Source organism: Zootoca vivipara, chromosome 11 (assembly GCF_963506605.1).
Source record: "Zootoca vivipara chromosome 11, rZooViv1.1, whole genome shotgun sequence".
NCBI lineage: Eukaryota > Metazoa > Chordata > Lepidosauria > Squamata > Lacertidae > Zootoca > Zootoca vivipara.
In genome coordinates this window covers 41,514,111-41,535,842 of record NC_083286.1, presented here as the reverse complement: position 1 = coordinate 41,535,842, position 21,732 = coordinate 41,514,111, and the positions used below count along the sequence as shown (strand labels likewise).

Sequence of the window (21,732 nt, the reverse complement as noted above, 5' to 3'; positions counted from 1 at the left end):
TCCAAAAATTGAAGGGCATGAATGGGTGTGTGTATTTGAATCAGTGAGAAGGAATCTTGAAGAAGGCATTCCACATACCACACCGATGTGTGCATATAAAGCCACAAATATACTGTATGTACGGTAGGTGTCAACATGTCATTATATATGAGGAGTGGGTGAGAAGTCCCCATCTAAGAGCAAACAAATCTGTTTAGACTGAGAACTCTTCAGCCTTCTCTTGGATTCTACATGTTTGTTGCCAGTACCAGTTGCATATCCAGGGACTCATGCTTTAATTGTCAGCATCCTCCTTTCCACAAAAGAATTGGAGGAAGTAACTTCTGTAAACTATCCGCTGACTTCTGTTTCAACCAAGATCTCCCACCCATTTTCTACACGAAGCTCAAGAAGTTTACTTTTAATCTTTCTCTTGGTAACCCTTTGGCCGCTTACCTGGGAGCAAATCCCGCCAAACTCAGCAAGACTTAACCTTTGAACAAACTTATATATGTTTCGGCTGCATCTATAGGTTCATTCTTGGGGACACCTGATGAAGCTGAATGTTGGAAGATTCAGGGCAGATTAAAGAAAGTACTTCTTCATGCAGAACATAGTTAAAACGATGGAACTTGCTCCAACAGGAGGCAGTGATGGCCGCCAACTCGGATGGTTTTAAAAGAGGCTTAGACCAGGGGTCAGCAGACTTTTTCAGCAGGGGGCCGGTCCACTGTCCCTCAGACCTTGTGGGGGGCCGGACTATATCTATATCTATATATCTATATCTATATCTATATCTATATCTATATCTATATCTATATCTATATCTATATCTATATCTATATCTATATATATATATATATATATATATATGGGAAATGAACGAATTCCTATGCCCCACAAATAACCCAGAGATGCATTTTAAATAAAAGGACACATTCTACTCATGTAAAAACATGCTGATTCCTGGACTATCTGCGGGCTGGATTTAGAAGGCGATTGGGCCGCATCCAGCCCCCGGGCCTTAGTTTGGGGACCCCTGGCTTAGACAAATTAATGGAATACAGGGGCATCGCAACGGGGGGCGGGGGGGGGGCGGGCTGCCCTGTGCTCCACTCAGCAGGGGGCAGCGCCCCTGGCCCCTCCACACCTCCACCGATGACGGCCGCTGCGGCGAGGCCGCCCCATGCTGCTTGCTGCCATCTGCCACTCAACAGTGGCTGGTGGGGCGGGGCCTCACGTGGAGGCGGAGCTCACTGGGCTGGGGAGGTGACGGGCCACTGCCTCGCTCTCCCCTCCCTCCCTGAGTTTGGCAGAGCAGGGTGCCTCTTGCGAGCCGTCCCGTGCGGACTGCGCATGCTCCCCGCCCCATGCAGAGTGCGCACGCTTGGGATAGCGCACATGCGCATTCCACATGGGGCGCCACGCAGGCGCCGCCCCCGGTACCAGCTGGGGTAGGAACGCCACTGATGGAATATAAAGCTATCAACAGCTACTAGCTATGCTGGCTAGGTTCTGCCTCTGCTTCTGGAGGCAGCAATGCTGTTGAATACTAGTTGCTGGAAACTGCCTCCATTAATGTTACGAAAGAACCATGGGATTGAGACCCTCCCCTTAACACGACTGGCAATACTAAATTAATTAAACTTACCAGGAAAAAGCTGTGCCATTGAGAAAACAGCCCTTGAAACATTTCAGAAGAAAGGAGTGTTTCAGGATATGACAATGGTTTCTAGGAAGGCCATTCTTTACTTTCACTGACCGATAGCAGAGGGATTATGTTCCCCAAAAGATCTTCACATCTGTCCTCCCATATGCTTTTTTGGCTCACCCGTCAAACTCCACTATATTTTTTACAAACATTTCTCAGCAGAGCAGAATATAGAGAATGGGATTCTTGGCAATGAAGCCATCACATTTCCAAAGAAAGGCATCTCTGGTGTAAATAAGGAACAGAATAGACTATGGAAAACCACACAGCAGTCTTTGTTGGTTCACCACAACTCTGCCCTTTAGCATTTTGGTTCTTTTGGCAAACTGGATTCTGGAGATTATGCGACTGGCAGCCTCTCCTTAACCAGCAGATCCCAAATATGTTTTCAAGGTCAGAGTTACAATGCAATGCAATAAAAAGGTGCCCAGTCTGTGCAGAGCGAAAATGCTTCTCTGTAAAAAGGGATTTGGCCATAGCTCTGTTCAGGGCTTTTTCCCCAGCTGGAACTTGCTGGAACTCAGTTCCAGCACCTCTCGAGTGGGTACCAATACCATTGCCATTATAGAAGAACAAGGGAGGTGTTCGTGGTGAGTTCTGGCACCTCTTTTTCACTGGCTCTGTTGTGCATATGCTTTGCATGCAGAAGATCCCAAGTTCAATGCAGGGTGGCCAGGTATGCATTGCCAAAAAAAGAGGACACAAGTCACAAAAACAAAACTGTGAGGGACAGGGGATATCGCGAAGTCCCTCCCCTCCTGAGTTCAAGCCCGTCCCCGAGCAAAGGGGAAAGCAGGGAGAGTTCCGATTCCAGTGGGGAAGCAGGAAGTCGTGTCCGAGGCTCAGGCAAGGTAGAGGAGCCAGGGTCCCAGGTGGGACAGGAAGGGGCAAGCAAGGGGGGAAGACCCATCCCTCCAACTCCAGAATTACGCAGGAAGAGGAGGGGCAAGAGGATGGGTCTGCCAAAGCTTTTGTGTTGGAGAAAGACGCGCCAAAAGCCATTAGGAGGTTCTGAAACCGACTGACAACATCGCTCCGTGTAAATAGCAATGACTTGAGCACTGTAAATACGCAGCACCAATAAAAGAATAAAATGCAGAGCTGCGTAGCGTCGTTACTCTGAAGTAGTCCACTCCGGCCACTGTGACAGCAACCTCCTAATCATTTTTGGGCTACTTCGGAGTTGCCGGGATGAGCGTGTCCGAGGCGGAGAAGTGGCGGCAGATCGCTGAGCAAGCCCAGCTAGAACTGCAACAGCTGTCGCTGCAGGCGCAGGGAGAATTGAAGGCAGCTAAAGAGGAGACTAAGAAGGTCCAGGACGACCGGCTACAACTTGCGGAACAGGTGAGAGAGCTCCAGGAAAAAGAGCAGCATTTAAGGGCGGTGGCGGTAGACCTCCAAAACAAGCTGGATGCAGAGAAAAACAAGGCGGGAGGGGCTCCCCAAGTCCAAGTGCTGCCAGGAAGGAGAGCAGGGACCCTTGTAAGCAAGTTCAATGGAGACCCGAAGGAGTTTCAGGGCTTTGAGACTGAGATCGTGTATGCTCTTGAGCTGCACCAGAATGAGTTCCCCGATGATGAGCACAGAGTAGCGTTTATTGTGGAACATCTCACCGGAGCAGCCAGGGAGTGGCTAAGACCATTAATCGCAACCAAGAATCCTTGCATGAAAAATGTCCAACAATTTCTAGAAGGTTTGAGGACGATGTATTCGTCCGATAGTCATTTGGACCAGACTAAGGAGGAACTGCATAATTTACGCCAAGGAAATATGACAGTTCGCGCATATTGGGCGAAATTCACCATGCTGGTGCACAGACTGGGGTGGGTTTTGGATTCGCCTCCCATGCAAGCTGCGTTTTACTTGGGTTTGAGCGAGGAGGTGAAGGATGAACTCTCGAGAGGTCCAAAGCCCAGTACTATGGATCAGCTGAGCAAAGCAGCTCTGGCGGTGGGGGTGAGGCAGGAATCCCGGTGGAACGACAAGCAAGCGACGCGCGCAAAGCGGGCTTGGTTCCCACGGTCGCAGGAGAAGCCACTCCCTCAACAACCCTTTCAGGCCACGCCTGGAGCCAGCCAGGACCAGGAGCCCATGCAGATTGATAGCGCGCGCGCGCGGGCTTTTCAAACCCCAGCGGCGCCAAGACGCAAGGAGGGAAGGGGCGGGAATTGCTTTCTCTGCAACTCACCCCAGCATCTCGTCAGAGACTGCCCACATCGCAGGGAGTGGCAAGGAAAGGCGGGAACGGTGGTGCCCTCCCCCACTGACGCAGCACCACAGCAGGGAAACGGGAAAGCCTGGCTGCAGGAGACAAGGGGCAGCAGCCAGGCACAGTCAGCAGACAACAGCCCCAGCCCGCCCACCCGCACAGAGAGGTGCAGAGCCAGCCCACCCCTCCCAGAGCAGGAGTGGTTCTAGAAGTGACGCTAACGCTCCCAAATGGCTATCCCCTGACGGTCCTCGCCTTAATTGACAGTGGGGCGTCCGCCAACTTCTTCTCGAGAAGCTTTGCAGAAGAGCACCAAATCCAGCTTTTGCAGTTGGATTTTCCTCTGCACGTAGCAACCATTGACGGCAGGGAGCTGCTGGGAGGGGCCATCACACATCAAACCCCCCCCATGAGAATGACGGTGGGAAGGCACTCAGAGACACTGGCGTTCAACGTCACCACCATCTCAGACCCCCCCATCGTCTTGGGCATGAGCTGGCTGGCGCGCCACGACCCCTCCATCAGTTGGCACCAGAGGTGCATCACGTTTGGGTCAGACTTTTGTCTGGAACATTGCATGCAGCACCAACCAGGGGAGGGGCCTCCGATAGCCACGGTGGCCACCATGCATATCAAAGGGGGTGAGGCAATACCCAAGCAGTACTGGGACCTGCAGGAGGTCTTCAGCGAAGCGGAGTCCGACCACCTACCCCCGCACAGGCCTTTTGACTGCCAGATCAACCTGGTGCCAGGGGCGACGATACCCCCAGCCAAGCTGTACGCCATGTCAGACCAGGAGCTGGAGGATTTGCGCGCTTTCATCGACAAGAACCTCAAGCGGGGGTTCATAAGGGAAAGCAAGGCAGCAGGGGGCAGCCCGGTCTTCTGGGTGGACAAGAAAGACACGCAACAGCGCCGTCTTGTGGTGGACTTTAGACGGCTGAATTCGGTGACAGAGCCCGTGGCTTTCCCCATGCCCAGAGTGGATGATCTCCTGACAGCGGCACGCAGGGGCAAGATTTTCACCAAGCTGGACCTAAGGGGGGCGTACAACTTGATCAGGATCCGGGAAGGAGATGAATGGAAAACCACGATGTTCACGCCTCTGGGCTCTTTTGAATATCTGGTGATGCCCTTCGGTTTGCAAGGGGGCTCAGCATGCTTCCAGGCCTTCATGCACCACGTCCTGGGGTCCCTCCTCTTCAGGAAATGCTTGGTCTTCCTAGATGACATCCTTATCTACTCGAATGACCCAGTGCAGCATGTGAAAGATGTCAGAGAGGTGTTGCAACGCCTGAAGGAGAACCACCTGTATGTGAAGCTGGAGAAGTGCAAGTTTCACACCAAAGAGGTGGACTTCCTGGGCTACAAGCTGTCAGACAAGGGGCTGGCGATGGACAAGGACAAGGTGCAGGCCATCCTGGACTGGCACAGCCCCAGGACGCGCAAAGATGCCCAACGCCTACTAGGCTTCGCTAACTTCTACAGGAAGTTCATCAAGAACTTCTCTCGCGTTACGGCTCCCATCACGGACTGCCTGAGAGGCAAGCAGAAGTTCAAGTGGACACCAGAGGCGCAAGCAGCGTTCGAAAGCCTCAAGAGAGTGTTCGCCTCAGACCAAAACCTGTTCCATGTGGTGCAGGACGCGCCCCTACGCATTGAGACAGATGCTTCTGAAAAAGCTGTGGGCGCAATTTTGTTGCAACTGGACGCCAACAGGGAGTGGAGACCCTGTGCCTTCTTCTCCAGGAAGCTGACACAGCCTGAACGCAACTACACAGTGTTTGATAGGGAACTTCTTGCGATCTACGCTGCGTTCCAGCACTGGCGACACTTCCTGGTGGGCGCGAAGCACCCCATCCAGGTGTGCACAGACCACAAGAACCTGGAGTTCTGGAGAACTGCCAGGGTGCTCAACCAGCGGCAGATACGGTGGGCAGAGTTCTTCTCGAACTTCAACTTCTCCATCCACTACATCCCGGGGGAGCAGAATGTCAGGGCGGATGCCCTCTCCCGCAAGCCAGAGTACATGGAGGAGGAGGCGCCACCAGCCCCAAGGCACATTTTCCCCCCGTCGGCATGGTCCTGCGGAGCAGCTGTGGTGAGCGAGGCAGAACTCACAGCACTGACGGCAGCGGATGAATTTGCCAACCGCATCTTCAGAGAACTGAGAGGGGGGAGGGAGCAGGCAAAAGACTTTGCAGAACGCAGAGGGCTGCTTTTCTACAAGGGTGCGCTGTACCTACCCACCACCCAGCTTCGACGTACGGTCCTCAAGCAGATGCACGACAACCCTACAGCGGGGCATTTTGGAAGGGACAAAACCGCTCACCTAGTCATGAGACACTTCTGGTGGCCAGGGGTGCGGGAAGATGTTCGAGACTATGTAAGGGGCTGTACCACCTGCCAGCGGGCGAAGGTGGTCAGAGCAGCGCCACCAGGGTTGCTGGAGCCCTTAGCCACACCACACAGGCCGTGGGAAGTGGTGTCCATGGACTTCATCACAGATCTGCCTTCGTCCAGGGGTAAGACTGCAGTGTTGGTGGTGGTGGACCTTATGTCCAAAATGTGTCACTTTATACCGTGTGCCAGGGCAGTCTCGGCAGAAGAGACAGCCAAACTGTTTGTTGATCACATTTTCAGACTGCATGGATTACCTTTAAGGGTTATTTCGGATCGTGGCCGCCAATTTGTTTCCAGGTTCTGGCGGCGGCTCATGAACCTCCTGCAGGTGGAGGTCAGCTTGTCGACGGCTAGACACCCGCAGACCAACGGACAAGCGGAGAGGGTCAACGCCATTCTGCAGCAGTACCTGAGATGCTACGTCAGCCAGCGGCAAACGGACTGGGTGGATCGCTTGCCACTAGCAGAATTTGCCTACAACAATGCAGTGCACGTCTCCACAGGGGTGTCGCCCTTTAAGGCCAATTACGGGCGCGACCTCAGATCTTTCCCAGAGAGGGAGAGGGAGGAGGAGGAGGAGGAGGGCCCACAGGCTGAGGATTGGGCAGAGGAACTGGAGACGGTGCACCAGCAGCTCAGAGAACACTTGGAGAGGGCCAAGGAAGCGTACAAAAAGGGGGCAGATCGCCACAGGCGACAAGGGGAGGTCATCAGGGTGGGGGACAAGGTGTGGTTGTCCTCGGAGGGCCTTCCCACCAGAGGGAGGTGCAAAAAGCTGGCACCCAAAAGGCTGGGCCCCTTCACGGTCACGCAACAGGTAAACCCGGTGGCATACAGGCTGGCACTGCCAGAGGACATGAGGGTGCATCCAGTGTTTCATAGATCGCTGCTGTCGCCGTACAGGGAAAGCAGCAGGCTCCGAGACAGCGAACAAACCCCCGAGGGAGGGGGGGAGAGGGAAGGCAGGGAGCAACTCAATGAGGCCACGGCCATCCTGGATTCAAGGTGGGGGGTGGGGGGACTGGAGTACCTCATGGCATGGGAGGATGCTCCACCGTCCCAGAATGAATGGGTCCCAGCCACTCAGATACAGGAGGAATTCTTGGTGGAAGAATTTCACGCCCTCTTTCCCCACAGACCCAAGCCCTGGCACATGGAAAGGGAGGGGGAGGAGGAGGAGGCACGGGAGAGCAGCTCACCATGGCGCTGGGAAGCGGAGTTTGAGGAACCAGAGGATGAGGTATGGGTGTCACCGAGATCCACCCAGTCAGAGGAAGGAGCAGATTGGCAGAACGTTTTTACCCCCACCAGCTCTGACGCCACGGACTTTTTGGGATTCCCGTCCGCCCAGGCGGAAGGGGGGGGCTCGCAGGACTGGGGGGAGGTATTCACACCAACGGGCTCGGAGAGCACTGAGTTCTTAGGCTTCCAGTCGTCACCGACACATGGGGGGGGCCTGGGGAGGGGTGAAGGAGAGCTTGGGAGGGGGGTGGATGTGAGGGACAGGGGATATCGCGAAGTCCCTCCCCTCCTGAGTTCAAGCCCGTCCCCGAGCAAAGGGGAAAGCAGGGAGAGTTCCGATTCCAGTGGGGAAGCAGGAAGTCGTGTCCGAGGCTCAGGCAAGGTAGAGGAGCCAGGGTCCCAGGTGGGACAGGAAGGGGCAAGCAAGGGGGGAAGACCCATCCCTCCAACTCCAGAATTACGCAGGAAGAGGAGGGGCAAGAGGATGGGTCTGCCAAAGCTTTTGTGTTGGAGAAAGACGCGCCAAAAGCCATTAGGAGGTTCTGAAACCGACTGACAACATCGCTCCGTGTAAATAGCAATGACTTGAGCACTGTAAATACGCAGCACCAATAAAAGAATAAAATGCAGAGCTGCGTAGCGTCGTTACTCTGAAGTAGTCCACTCCGGCCACTGTGACAAAAACAAAACAGGATACATATGCAATATGCTAATTTATTTGCATGGAAACAATTACTTTAATTTAAATAGAAATGCATTAAATCTCATAATGGGGAAGATTGTGACCAGGTGACCTTTGCGACTGCTGGCCAGGTGTTCTCTGTTAACGGGCAACTTCAAAGCCCCTGCTCTTCCGTGTTAGGGTGCTTTTTTATCTTGCAGCCACACTTAGATGGGCAGCCTTTCAAATAGATGACTTTCCTCTGAAAAGTAGGAAAGATGGCCACCCTGGTTCACTTCCTGGCATCTTCAGTTAATGGATCTCAGCTAGAAGGCCTTTTGAAAGAGATCTTTGAGAGTGGCTACAGGATGGAGTCATGTAGGTGGAACTGGGCTAGATGGATCACTGGTGACACAGGGTCTCTCCAGTTGTCTTTTCTTAAATTGTGCATTAAGTACTCCCAGCAGCTGCAGCCAAGATATCAGATGCATAGCTGCCAAGTTTTCCCTTTTCTCGCGAGGAAGCCTATTCAGCATAAGGGAAAATCCCTGTAAAAAAGGGATAACTTGGCGGCTATGATCAGATGTTCAGAGGTTATGGGAGTCCAGCAACAACTGGAAGCCAGAGGATCCTCATCCCTGGTCTACAGCCAGTAGGAATGTCCCTTAGGTTGCATCCAGGGTGGTACTGCTGGTGATATACAAGGTGGTACAAAATCAGTGGCTAAAATCAGTGCAGTTTTGAAAGTTTCCGTCTTTATTCAAAACAGCGTCCAATTATATCTGAACACAGATGATCTCAGGATAGACTGCTTGGTGTTACCAGTCAATTCCTGGTAGAGCCAGAATGAAGCAGGATCTGTTTAAGACATTTTGCTGGCTGAAGTAAATTTATTTATTAAACTTGCATACTGCCCTTCATCTGAATATTGTGGGATGTAAAACTGCAGTCAAGTACAACATGCTCAGGCAGAATAACTGTGGTTGGGTCAGGGGGGGCAGAGACCCGCAACCCCCATCTACCTAAGGGCCAAACCAAATGTGGATTATGTAAATCATTATAGGCTATGGAATAATAAAGCATTAGATCAAATATGAACCTAAATTTGTCAAAGTGCAAGGCTGCTTGATCAACGTATTTTCCACTCGGTTTCCCCTTTTGAACAGAAAAATGATAACTGATGTGTAACACTCGTTTGCCCATTTCATTTTTGCTCTGCATTTGTGAGGTTTTAAAAAAGGGAAAAGAAAGTAATCTCAGAAAGTTCACCCAACTGAAAAGTTCAAAGAACAAAAACAGGAAAAGGGTGAACATTCCCTCTTTTTTTGTTTTCAAAGTCAAGGTCAAGTTGTATCATTGTGAAATTGGCAAAAGAAGAAAAAAATGGACTGCAGCCCATCCCATGCCTTTTCCTGTAACTTGATTCGTATAAGAAGTGGGTGAATATTTTAGGGGATTTCATAGAACCGTGGTACGATTCGAACCAATGTAGTCAAATTACAAAAAAGGCAATTCTGACTAAACATCAGGAAGAACGTCTGATGGTAAGAGCTGTTCAACAATGAAATGGACTTTCTCGGAAGGTGGTGGACTCTCCTTTCTTGGAGGTTTTTAAGCAGAGGTTGGGTGACCATCTGTGATGGATACTTTAGTTGATTCTTGCATTGCAGGGGATTGGACTAGATGACCCTCAGGGTCCCTTCCAACTCTACGATTCTATGATTCTGCGAATAGCTAACTGAAGGTTTCTTGTCTACAGAAAGTGATATCTCTGAATAGATGTTTAATAATAATAATAATAATAATAATAATAATAATAATAATAATTCTAACCTGCCCATCTGGCTGAGTCTCCCCCCCACTCTGGGCGGCTCCCAATTGAATATTAAAACAATACAGCATTAAATATTAAAAGCTTCCCTAAACAGGGCTGCCTTCAGATGTCTTTTAAAATTAGGATAGCTGCTTATTTCCTTGACATCTGATGGAAGGGCATTCCACAGGGCAGGTGCTGCTACTGAGAAGGCCCTCTGTCCGGTTCCCTGTAACCTCAATTCTCGCAATGAGGGAACTGCCAGAAGGCCCTCGGCACTGGATCTCAGTGTCCGGGTTGAACGGTGGGGGTTGGGGCTCCTTCAGGTATACGGTTAAACCTTTGTTATGTGTGAAGCAAGAAGAATATGAAGCTGTACTTCAGCTATTATAGACCACATTTTTTTAAAGCACAATAATTATCACCATATTGGAAAAGTATAAGGTGTTGCTTTGTGAGAGAAGCACATGGGAGCAAATATACATTCTTCCTATTTATTAGCCAATGAAGAATTTAGTTTAAAAGAAGCCCAAAGAGAAACAAAATCATAAAACAAAGATTAAAAGAAAATATGTCTTACATATTTGACATGTTGTGATCTTGGAGCTGGTTTTGGGAGGACTCTTATTTTAAATTGGCAAACCATAACTCCTGTTGAGTGGTTTCTCTTGTGTATCACATACATGAATTAAGTCTACATTGAAGATGTGGAGAAAGAAACAGGCACAAATGATGAAAGAGAAGACAAACAAGTGGGAACATCTCGGTGCAAATGTTAAGCAAGTTGATGGCCACCAATAGTTTCCTTCACTACTGCCGCTGCACCAATCAGTTGGAAGAACCTCAGGGGTGAGGCTGCCTTGCCCTGCCTGGCATGACTGATACTGTTTGCAGGTCAATACAGTCTCAGGCTTTAAAACAAAACACAACAAAAGCATTCCATCCATGAGTGCCTTTTCTCCAATAGCTGCTTCTACTGTAACCTTTGGCAAGGCACATGTACAAACTGTTCCTGAACTGAATACACAAATCCAAGAACATAACTGAGGAAATAACTACCGTAATTTCAGGGAACTTAACAGTTCTGTTTAGATACAAGAAATAGCTCTAGTGTTTGTAGACTGCTGTGACTTTGCCTCTCACCTGACCCTTGTTGTGGATTCTGCTTGCTTGGGCTCTGACTTTGGACTGGATTCTGCTTTGGTTGCTGCCAGCAAGTCCCTGTTTTCTCAGGAGCCCAGTAAGAACAGGATAGTTCCTGCCACAATGGACACACTGCAGGCTCAAGAAAACCCTCTCGGGGCCAGTGACCAACCCCCACCTATGCTACCAAGATGTAAGTGGCCTGGGAAGAGGGGCTGATTGCTAAACCACACTGGGAATTGTAGCTCTGTGAATTGGAGCCTCCTAACAACTCTCAGCAAGTTTCTGGGATTCTTTATAGGAAGCCATGGCTATTTAAAGTGGCATGATACTGCTCTCATGATACAGGGTGGATGGGAACAGAGTTTCACCACATAGCACAGGGTTCTTCAGCTGCAAAACAGGACTGGGAAAGCACAATTTTCAGAGCAGAAGTAGAAGTTGGAAGGAAGGCACTTGATGCTTCCCTTATGGGGAACATACAGCCCTTCAGATGTTGATGGATTACAACTCCAATCATCCTTGACCATTGTCCATGCTGAGGATGATGGACGTTGGGGTCCAAGAATGTCTGGAGAGTCTTAGGTTGCTCATCCCTGTCTTATGTGCTGCATTCTACCTTTAATTTCTCCCTCATCTGCTTCTCTTTTCTCCAACCCAGAACTGTGTTTCCATCCAAAACATTCATTTGGAACTGAACTAGGAGAACAGCTGTTGAGAGTTGGGGCTACAGAAGGCAATTGGTGGTGATGGTGAAGCTTAACTTCTCTCCCTACATTGCAGACTCTGAAGACATGCAGCACAACTGATGGTATAATTTCCATCCACATTCTCAGGTTTCCGTGACTGTTTTCTGCTCATCTTGTGGCCCCTGTTGATGTACTTGGTGAACTTTGTACTCAAGGATGGGGGAAGGTATGGTAATTGTGATGGAGCTCCGATTCAGCGAGGATTGGTCTTTGTCTCAGAAATATTCTGGGAAACATAATTACAATTTTTGCAATAAAAAAAAAAGGAAATACATTCCTACAAAATTACAAGGGAGGCATTTCTTGGCAACAAATTAGCAGTAGTGTAAATAAGGACCAGCTGGTTTGTTGGTGTCCGTTTTTTTTAAAATCATATAAAAAGGTTGTCTGTCATTGCTTAAGAACCACAATCACTTCCAATAAAATGAAATGGATACACCCTTCTAAATGAAGAGATTCAGACTGTAATGCAGTTGTCTTGTTCACTTACCAAAATGATGGCATTGTGCTACATTGGTTAAAGAAGTCATGAACATTTCTGGCGTGGTGCTTTTGGAGAATAAATGACAGATCATTGCCTGAAGGTTTCCAAGCATACTATTTTGCTTGGAATCAGCTTGCAAAAATCTCACTAAGATTTTCTAAAATTGGAGGAAAACAAAATGTCGTGAAGTAAATTAGTACAACAGCACTCTCCCCGCTTGTGGTCACTTGCAATACCACACAGACGTACCCTCCAACATTTCTCCAACGAAAATAGGGACATCCCATTCCATAGTGATAATTTTTACTATTTATACTCCACACATCTTACTGGGTTGCCCCAGCCACTCTGGGCAGTTTCCAACATATAAAAAAACACAATAAAACATTAAACATTTAAAAAACCTTCCCTATACAGGATTGCCTTCATACACCTTGAGGGGTCACATAACTCCATACCTTCAACATTTCTCCAATGAAAATAAGGACAACCTAAAGAAAATTGGGACATTCCGGGATCAAATAAGAAAACGGGACAGCTTCTCTAAATCAGGGAACGTCCCTGGAAAATAGGGAGACTTGGAGGGTCTGCAGAGATATCTTGGCTAGTAGTGGATGTTGATAGCTTTCTCAAGAGGGCATCTACAAGTGCCTATTGTCAGCTTAAAATTCAGCAGGGCTTGGGGTGTAAGGTCAGTCACCCAAGCACAGACCCTCAGATTTAGGGAGAATAGTCTGGGAGAGATTTTAGACATTTCCCTATGAATTTAGTTGGTAGTTACATACTTAGGCTAGATATAATGAAGATGGAAAGGGATTGATGAATAACCATGACCTTTGTGAGGTGGAGGGAAAGGATCTGAACTTCCAGAGAAGGAGTAACCTGAGAAGAAGGAGAAGATCCCTCTGAGCAGGAAGTGGGATGGTGGTGGAAGGGATTTTTTCTGGCCATAGGTCTGTGTGACCTTCTTTAGATAAGAGTATGAAAATCTGTTTGTATAGTTATGCCTTATTCTTCTAGCCACACAAACTGGCAAAGGAACAACATTACTGTATTTGTTTATTTCTAGAAGGAAAGCAGAAAGGAAGGAAAATGAAGGGTGGCCTTGTTAGGTTTCTTTTCCTCTCACTGTGCAGGTCACATGCCTGTGTTAAGCATCCCAGCAAAGATGTTGGAATTAGAGATGATTGAACTGGGTCAGCCATTTCACCTGGTTTGCACAGGAAAACAAGCCTGTTTGCCTTAAACCATTCTTTAATCATGAATGTGCTTGCTTCCTGCCATACTGTTCCCCTTGATTCCTCTCCTGCTTATCTGCCCCCCCCCACGGCACCCAAATAAGCCATAGTATGGCTTTCATCATCTGAACCTGGATGATTTTCTTGGTTCAAACAAACCATGAGCCATAAAACAGAAAAATACCAAGAGGGAATATTAGCAGGGCAGGGGTGTTCTTAATTAAACCATGGTTGAAGACAACCTGTAGCCTATCATGATGAATGAACAAGACCATTGTGTGGGGATAGTTCTGAAAGGCACTTACCTGGGTTCATGCTTTATATAAGAGACATCCTGTTTAAAAGGTTCTTAGCCCGTGTGGTGACTGATAGGATTGGAGCATTTGCACATGAACATGGCTGCCATCTGGGCCACAGAATACTGGCATATAAATGCTGTGTAGGTATGTCCTACAACTCAGTTGAATGTAATGCCTGATGTTTGGAGTACCTGTCCTGCACAGGTAGATCCTTTTGAGTGGCCTCTTGAAGGTGGCACCGTATGCAAATCAGACCTCAAAGAGATCTACATGTGCTAAATATTAAGTACATTTGACTGGACACTGGAAACAGGCACTCTTGCTTGGCTCCCAGGCCTAAATGACAAAGTTAAGAAAAACTGTTTTCATTGTCCCCCCTTCTGTTTCCACAGCACATTTGCTAGCACTTTCCCAATATATTATTAAGTTAAATAAATGCCCCCAATAGATTGCTGCGATAAGTGCTGCTTGATTTTTAAAACAGTCTGTTTGCTAACTCTCTGATTGACAATGGATTTGAAAGCAATGTGTACAAATGGTTTTTATCTGCCAGTTGGATTCTTGAGCTAATTGTCACTGTTCGATTTGCAGTGCGATTGGTTAAGTGCTTCTGCGAGGCTGGGTTCCTTCTGGCTTGGAATGGCAGGCAGGACTCGGAGAGGCTCTGCTGACAGCACTGGTAAGAAAGAGTACAGCAAATTACTCCGAGAGAGTCCTGCATTGGGGGATTTGGTGGTAAGTGCTGGCGGGAGAACAGAGGCGCCAGTCCTTAAGGAGTTTAAAGACAATGACTTTGTCTCCTTGACACCCTGAGAAGCTTGGCTGGGTGGTAGCTGAGCTGGAAGAAAGCAAAGAGAGAAAAGTGAGAAAACAAACCAACAGATAATGCAGCTTGTCAAATGCATACTTTTTAGTGCACTTTAGTGGGCTATGCTGCAGGCAATATGTATGCATGACTTGCTCATAACTGCTTTAAGATGCACCATCGTAATACTGGCATTCTGCTCCTCTGTAAAACGGTTGTACTATGCACACTTCAACTGTTCTTGCTTTCCATGGGCAGACTGGGTACTTGCCTCTTGCATATATGCTAATTAGGTCTGAACTGGTTGTGATGAAGAAGCAGCCTCTGGGGTTTTACTGGACAGCTTGATGAAGATGTCAACCCCGTATGTAGATTTTGATTTGAAACCATGATATATGGAGGGGTGGGTGTGTCTGGTATCCCCTTGTTGCAGTTTCATCTAGAATGTCATAACATCCTTCTGGACCGTCTAGAGGAGCTGGGAGCTGGGGGCACTGTTATACAGTGGTTCCATTCCTTCCTCCTGGGCCGTGTCCAGAAAGTGGTGGTGGGGGATGAGTGTTCAGACCCCTGGGCCTTCACTTGTGCAGTGCCCCAGGGTTCTGTCCTCTCCCCCATGCTTTTTAACATCTACATGAAGCCGCTGGGAGAGATCATCAGGGGTTTGGGCTGGGTGTCCATCAATATGTGGATGATACCCAGCTCTACCTCTCTTTTAAATTGGAACCAGTGAAGGCTGTGAAGGTGCTGTGTGAGTGCCTGGAGGTAGTTGGAGGATGGATGGTGGCTAATGGATTGAGGCTGAATCCTGACAAGACAGAAGTACTGTTTGTGGGAGACAGGAGGAGGGCAGGTGTGGAGGACTCCCTGGTCCTGAATGGGGTAACTGTGCCCCTGAAGGACCAGGTGTGCAGCCTGGGAGTCATTTTGGACTCACAGCTGTCCATGGAGGCGCAGGTCAGTTCTGCATCCAGGGCAGCTGTTTACCAGCTCCATCTGGTACGCAGGCTGAGACCCTACCTGCCCGCGGACTGTCTTGACAGAGTAATGCATGCTCTAGTTATCTCCCGCTTGGACTACTGCAATGAGCTCTATTAGGGCTACCTTTGAAGGTGAGCTGGAAACTACAACTAATCCAGAATGCGGCAGCTAGACTGGTGACTGGGAGCGGCTGCTGAGACCATATAACCTTGGTAGACAGCAAGGTGTTTTTGAAAACTAGGTGTCTGGTGTATAACATCTTTAAATGAAGTTACAGGTAGGTAGCCATGTTGGTCTGACGTAGTTGAAACAAAAAATAAAAAAATTCCTTCCAGTAGCACCTTAGAGACCAACTAAGTTTGTCATAGGTATGAGCTTTCATGTGCATGCACACTTCTTCAGATACACAAATGATGTGTCTGTGTTGTTATTACTGTTGAACTAGCCAAATCCCACCATTCTCTGGATTTCATTGTCCTATTGCTCTGTGGGATCCAGGACAATGAGAGCCATTCCCTCCAATACTACTGAGTAGGTTTCATCCTCACTATAACATTTTCCAAAAGTGCAGCTGTTTGCTGCTCCAGACTTTTCAACAAGAACTTATCACAAGTTTTCATACAAAGAATGATATGTGGAAATATCATTTCCTGAAACATTTAGACATCATTATTCTCTTTTTATGCCAATTCTACTTGTTATAAACACTGAATAACATACTTCTCTTTTGCAGTTCTATTTTTAAGTGGTTCCTCTTTGCTTTTTACACCCATTCTTCTTTGTTTTTCTTTAATTTTTACTGTTAAAATGTTCAGGTTTTAAAGTTTTCTCCTAAGCTATACAGCTTTCTACCCCTTCTTTATTTGATTTTTAAAAAATCACTACTATGTATTTTTGTGCAGTTCACTTCTTACTATAATATACATTTAAACCTGAATTTAACTTAATTCAAATTCTCTCTGTCTTGGCAGGAACCCTTTCTCCATAGCAGGAAATGGCTAGAAATTTAATCTTGGTATGCCTTTACTAATCAACATTGTGCTTAATTTAAAAGGTTCTCAGCTCCTCTAATCAACTAATCAAAATGCAAGTCACACATGACTGTCGATATTGCATTGGCTCTTATCGGGATGTGGTTTCAGACTGACAGTTTTTAGATTATGTTGCTCTGACAGCTAGTATTGCCTATTTTTTCAGATCACAGTACAGTTCCCCATTATAGCTTCAAAACGTGGTTGTACAACAGAATAATTATTAACTTGGGAAAGTGTTTTTTTTAAAAAAACAACAACCCAGAAAAGCCATGCAAACATTGTGCTCCAAATAGAGTGCTTCTGCTAGCTAGGCAACTGATATTTTGCCTCACCACTTGCTACTGTAAACCACTGAAGCAACATGCTGACTACTGGGGGAAATTGAGCCTGTGGTAAACTACTGGAGAAATCACTTTGTTTGCAGGAGTTTTAAGTGATTCAGACAAAACACCAACGTTTGTTTTGAACATTTTCCACCCAGCCTTTCAATATTACAAGGTCTGTCATGAAGAGTCGGACACCACTAAACAACAACACCACCACTACAATATAGTATAGCCTGCTGTTCCTACACTGCAACAGGAATTTATTGGTGCACAGTACTGGCTCTGATAGTAAGAAATAAAGAATAGGATAAGCAATGGTCACAACCTAACGCAGTTCTGGGAAACCTTTGGCCCTCCAACTGTTGCTGAAATACAGCTCCCATTGTGACGGAACAGCTTGTTTTTGCTGGGCAGGTTGGTTCACCAAGTGTTTTCTTTTTCTTTTCCCCTGCCAGCAAATGGTTAACGAATGACAGCTTATGATTGGCCGGGGTTCCAGGAGGGGGCGTTGAAAGGGGGAGGATTTTGAGAGAAAGTTTTTGGTTGGGATAGAGGTTGGGAGAATAGGTTGGGAGATAGGGAGTGAAAGGAGAGAGAGTTGGTTCTGGGTAGAAACATCCACTCTGAGGAATACCGTATTTTTCCATGTATAAGATGCCCCCTATTTTTGGGGACTCAAAATTAAGAAAATGCACTATGCACTATCCGTGTATAAGACGACCCCTTATTTTAAACTTCAAAAATTTAGGAAAAAACATAGTCTTATACACACAAAATATACGGTGTATCAAAAGCCAGAGAAAGGAGTCTCTGAGCTTTGTGTGAAGGACAGTGTGGTGTTCTGTAAGAGTAGCAGGCCATGAATTAACTGGGAGGCTGAGCCAAGAGAAGTAGAAGCTGTGAGGATACAGTCTACTTAGGTCTCATTCCAGTCAGGAGGGGAGAGATTCTTCTACAAAAAGAGAAGACTCCCAAATCAGTTACTGTAAGAGGGGTGTGGTGATCCCTTGGGTCTGTTACTTGGAGTACCTCAGGAGTAGGGTTGTAAAAGGGGTGTGTAACTGACAGGAAGTCAGGGGCATATGAAGGGGGGGGGCAGGGGCACCCCGGGGGTGACAAGATAGCCTTCTGCCTCCCCCCAGCTGCAGAGCGACCAAGGGTGCGCGCGAGGTGTCCGTATGGGCTGCTGTGCATGCGTGCCCCGCCCCGGGTGCCAGAGAGACTTCCTCCGCCACTGCAGGAAGTACCACCTTGTTTAAGAACCAAAGTATTAAGAGGCAACAACTGCGCAACAACTGACGAAGAACTGAAGTGAAATAACAATATAATCTGAAGTATCCTATGTTTTACCCACGTTGTGTCGTAAGCTTCCTTTGTTTAATAAAATCTTTCTTGTTTATTTGAACAAATCCTGCCCGAGATTCCAAATTATTAAGTTTCCCCTTACACAAGTCCCCCACAAGATAATTTGGGGTAGTGTGGCGTTTCACCTCTAGAGGGCCTGGAAGGGGTTAAGTTGCCAGGGAGGGAAACGGCCAATGGGAGCTCTCCAGCCAGAAGCAGGGTGTATATAGGGAGAAGCAGGCAGGCAGGAGGGGAGATGAGAGTTGGAGATAGGGTTGTTGAAGGGAGTTATTGGTTGAAGTCAGTCAGGTTAGAGTTGGTGTGAAGATAAGAGCTGGTTATATTTGTGGTGGCTGTTAAATAGGGAGATAGTCAGACAGGATACAGTGTTATGAGATTAGTGATAATTATTATTAGTTATATTTAGAGGTAATAGGCCGGTAATTCATATTTAGAGGTAATAGGCCGGTATAGGAAACATCTGTGATTTGAAACCGTTTAAGCTTTGTACCGTAACTAATACGCATAAGAACATTCAATAAACTATCTTGTTTTATTTTACAATATCCTGGTCTGAGGTGTGTGAGTGACTGAAAGTGTTTCGTTTGTCGTTGGCACATCACCAATAGACCGTCAAACGTCCGGGGGTGATGTGCAGGTCAGTGTAGGAATTTGGCTAATTGGTGTTCTGTGAGGTGGGTGCACTATATTTAAGTGAGGGCAGGCCCAACGGCGCCAGGGGGAAAAGTGCCGTCGCGCCGTCGCACCATGAGCGCCAGCAAGCATGGCCAATAGTCAGCGATGATGGGAGTCATAGTTCAGCAACATCTGGAAGGCCAAAGCTTCCCCACACCTGACCTAAAGCTTTGCAGAATATTTTTTAGATTATCAGGATTAAGCATTTTTGGAGGGCGGGGGATGAGGAAGTGGCCAGTAAACCATCTTTTTTTTACAGATCACACATAGATAATACTCTTACCTTTCTGAACACAGTGGTTTAGTATGGGAGCCAAGTTGTTCCGAATGGGTGTTAGTTCTTTGACTTTGGGTCGTTCTGGAATTGCTTGTTGAAAGCTTTCCCCTGAAATGGGAGGAAAATGCAGACACACAAATTATGTTTGTTTTGAAAAGACACTGAGCCTAACAAGGGTGGGATATGGGGCTGAGGGCAGGGGGAAAGGAGGGCCCAGATTGATTCTGTTGATTGTTGATCCCAAGTGATCAACAAAGCAGTATTATCCGACGTGCAGATGGTGATGCTGTCTCCCTACCTCAAAGCAGGCATGGTTCATCTTGGGGAAAGGGCATAAGGGGAAAGAGTTAGAGCACCCTCTCAGAGAACCTAAGAAGAGACCTGGGGGATCAGGTTAAAGAACCGTCCAGTCTAGCATTCTGTGCTCATAGTGGCCAATCAGAGGCATATGGCAAACAGGACATGAGAACAGCAGTATTCTGCCCACATGCGATTCACAGCAATTGGCATTCAGAGGCATAATGCTTCTTAAACTGGTGTTAGGGCACAGCCACCATGGCTAGTAAACCCGCTGGCTAGCATAATAAAAATCACAGGCAATTGCTCACATTACGTCTAGTTTGGCCTTAAATTTCAGGAACTCCTTAAGAGCTTTGCAGTGACAGCAAAATATGGACTTTTTAACCCATGATGAACATGTACCCCAACCACACTTTAGGTTTTGTGATACCTTGTAAGATCTGCATCATGAACAACAGTCTGGTGCTCACCAGTTGTGATACTAAAATGTACCAGGATGGCCAACTTTTGCTATAGAATGTGAGCCAAGGAACTAGTTCTCAGTAGAGATCTCACCAGTGTAAGCTTACAGCTTTCATGAGTTTCCATTCCAACTTTTGAAAGTATCAATTGAAATACAACAGATTGTGCATGCTTGAGCCATGATATTCATGAAAGCAATCCAAGAGAAATTGCCTGTGCCAGTGGTAAAACTGTGTAACAAATAATCCCACAGTACTAACCACAGACATTGTCATTGGAATAAATGCCAGTTCTAAATCCAGCAAGTGCTCATTTCTAAAAACACAAACCAGAAGCCATTCCAGATGCCTTGCAGATACACACAACCATTTGCTATTATTTTGTGGTTGCATTTTATGCTATACAGTGATACTTTGGTACTTGGAACAGCTTGGCTCCTGAAGAAATCATCTCCTGAACACCACAAACCCAGACGTAAGTGTTCCGGTTTGTGAACATTTTTCAGAAGCCGAACATCCAACGCGGCTTCCACTTGAGTGCAGGAAGCGGCTGCAGCTAATCGGAAGCCATGCCTTGGTTTTCGAATGGTTTCAGGAGTTGAACAGACTCCCAGAACGAATTAAGTTCAACAACCAAGGTACCACTGTATATTTAAAATATTCAAACTCATCCATCCCAGCTAAAAAAACCTGGCTGGGAAAATGAAACAGTTATTACCAGGTTCCTAATAACTGTGAAGTTTGGCATCAGACGAATAGAAAGAAGGATGGTATTTCACAAATGGGGACATTAGTACATGTGCAAATCCCCCCCCTTAATTTAGATATCTGTGCAGAATAAAGGCTTACATTGTAACTTGGCCATCCATGCAGAAGGTAGCGCTAAATTAAGAATTTGATTATTAAAAACAAAACTGTAATTTTTTATTACTGAAAAGTAATATAAAAAAGAATGAAATGGTATTATAGTAATGCTATGGCTAGACCAGTGCTTGGGGTGGATCTGGCCTTATTTGAAACAAAACTACCCTACTTCCTTGATCCCCCAGTTTGAGTATTGGGAACTAAAAGAGTACGGTATATGCATTATTATGTCCAAACAGGGGATGGATGACAAGTGTGTGGAAGAGAATGGTGTGAACTGCGTGGGGTTTATTCATTCCCACTTCTGAAGAAAAAGGCCACAGTTCAGCTTAATAGGGGCTTGACTCTTCAGTATGGAAACTCTCATACTGAGAACAAGAAGAACAGCTCTGACTGCTGCATGCAATGATGTCATGCTAGGCACTTATGGGCCTTCGTGGATCGCATGCAATAAATACAGAGAGGAGCAGGGAGAAATTACCTGATGGAGAATTGGGCAGGTGGGGCAGGTGGGGAGGGCACAACAGCACATGACTGGATCTTTCTGGGTACAATCCGCCTATCAGTTTATTATCAGAAGCATTGCCGTCCAAACTTTACATGTGAGTATTTGGTTAGTGTCAACTTTCCAAGGATTGTCCAGGGTTTGACGGCTACTCCTTTGATCTGACAAATCATGCTCACTTCTGCTTTTTGGGGACTGGTGTACAAAA

At 47.1% G+C, this 21,732-nt stretch overlaps 1 protein-coding gene across 1 annotated transcript in view; it reads right to left on the bottom strand.

Annotated features, from left to right (window-relative positions):
- Window positions 1-13,623: 13,623 nt before the first annotated feature.
- The window catches only part of ANKRD55 (ankyrin repeat domain 55), a 37,896-nt gene continuing 29,787 nt past the window's right edge, over window positions 13,624-21,732 (bottom strand). The window contains 4 exon segments of the mRNA XM_060280253.1: window positions 13,624-14,769; window positions 19,401-19,502; window positions 21,501-21,599; window positions 21,602-21,726. Of these exon segments, the coding sequence (XP_060136236.1) occupies window positions 14,498-14,769; window positions 19,401-19,502; window positions 21,501-21,599; window positions 21,602-21,726 (598 nt within the window). The 3' untranslated portion in view covers window positions 13,624-14,497.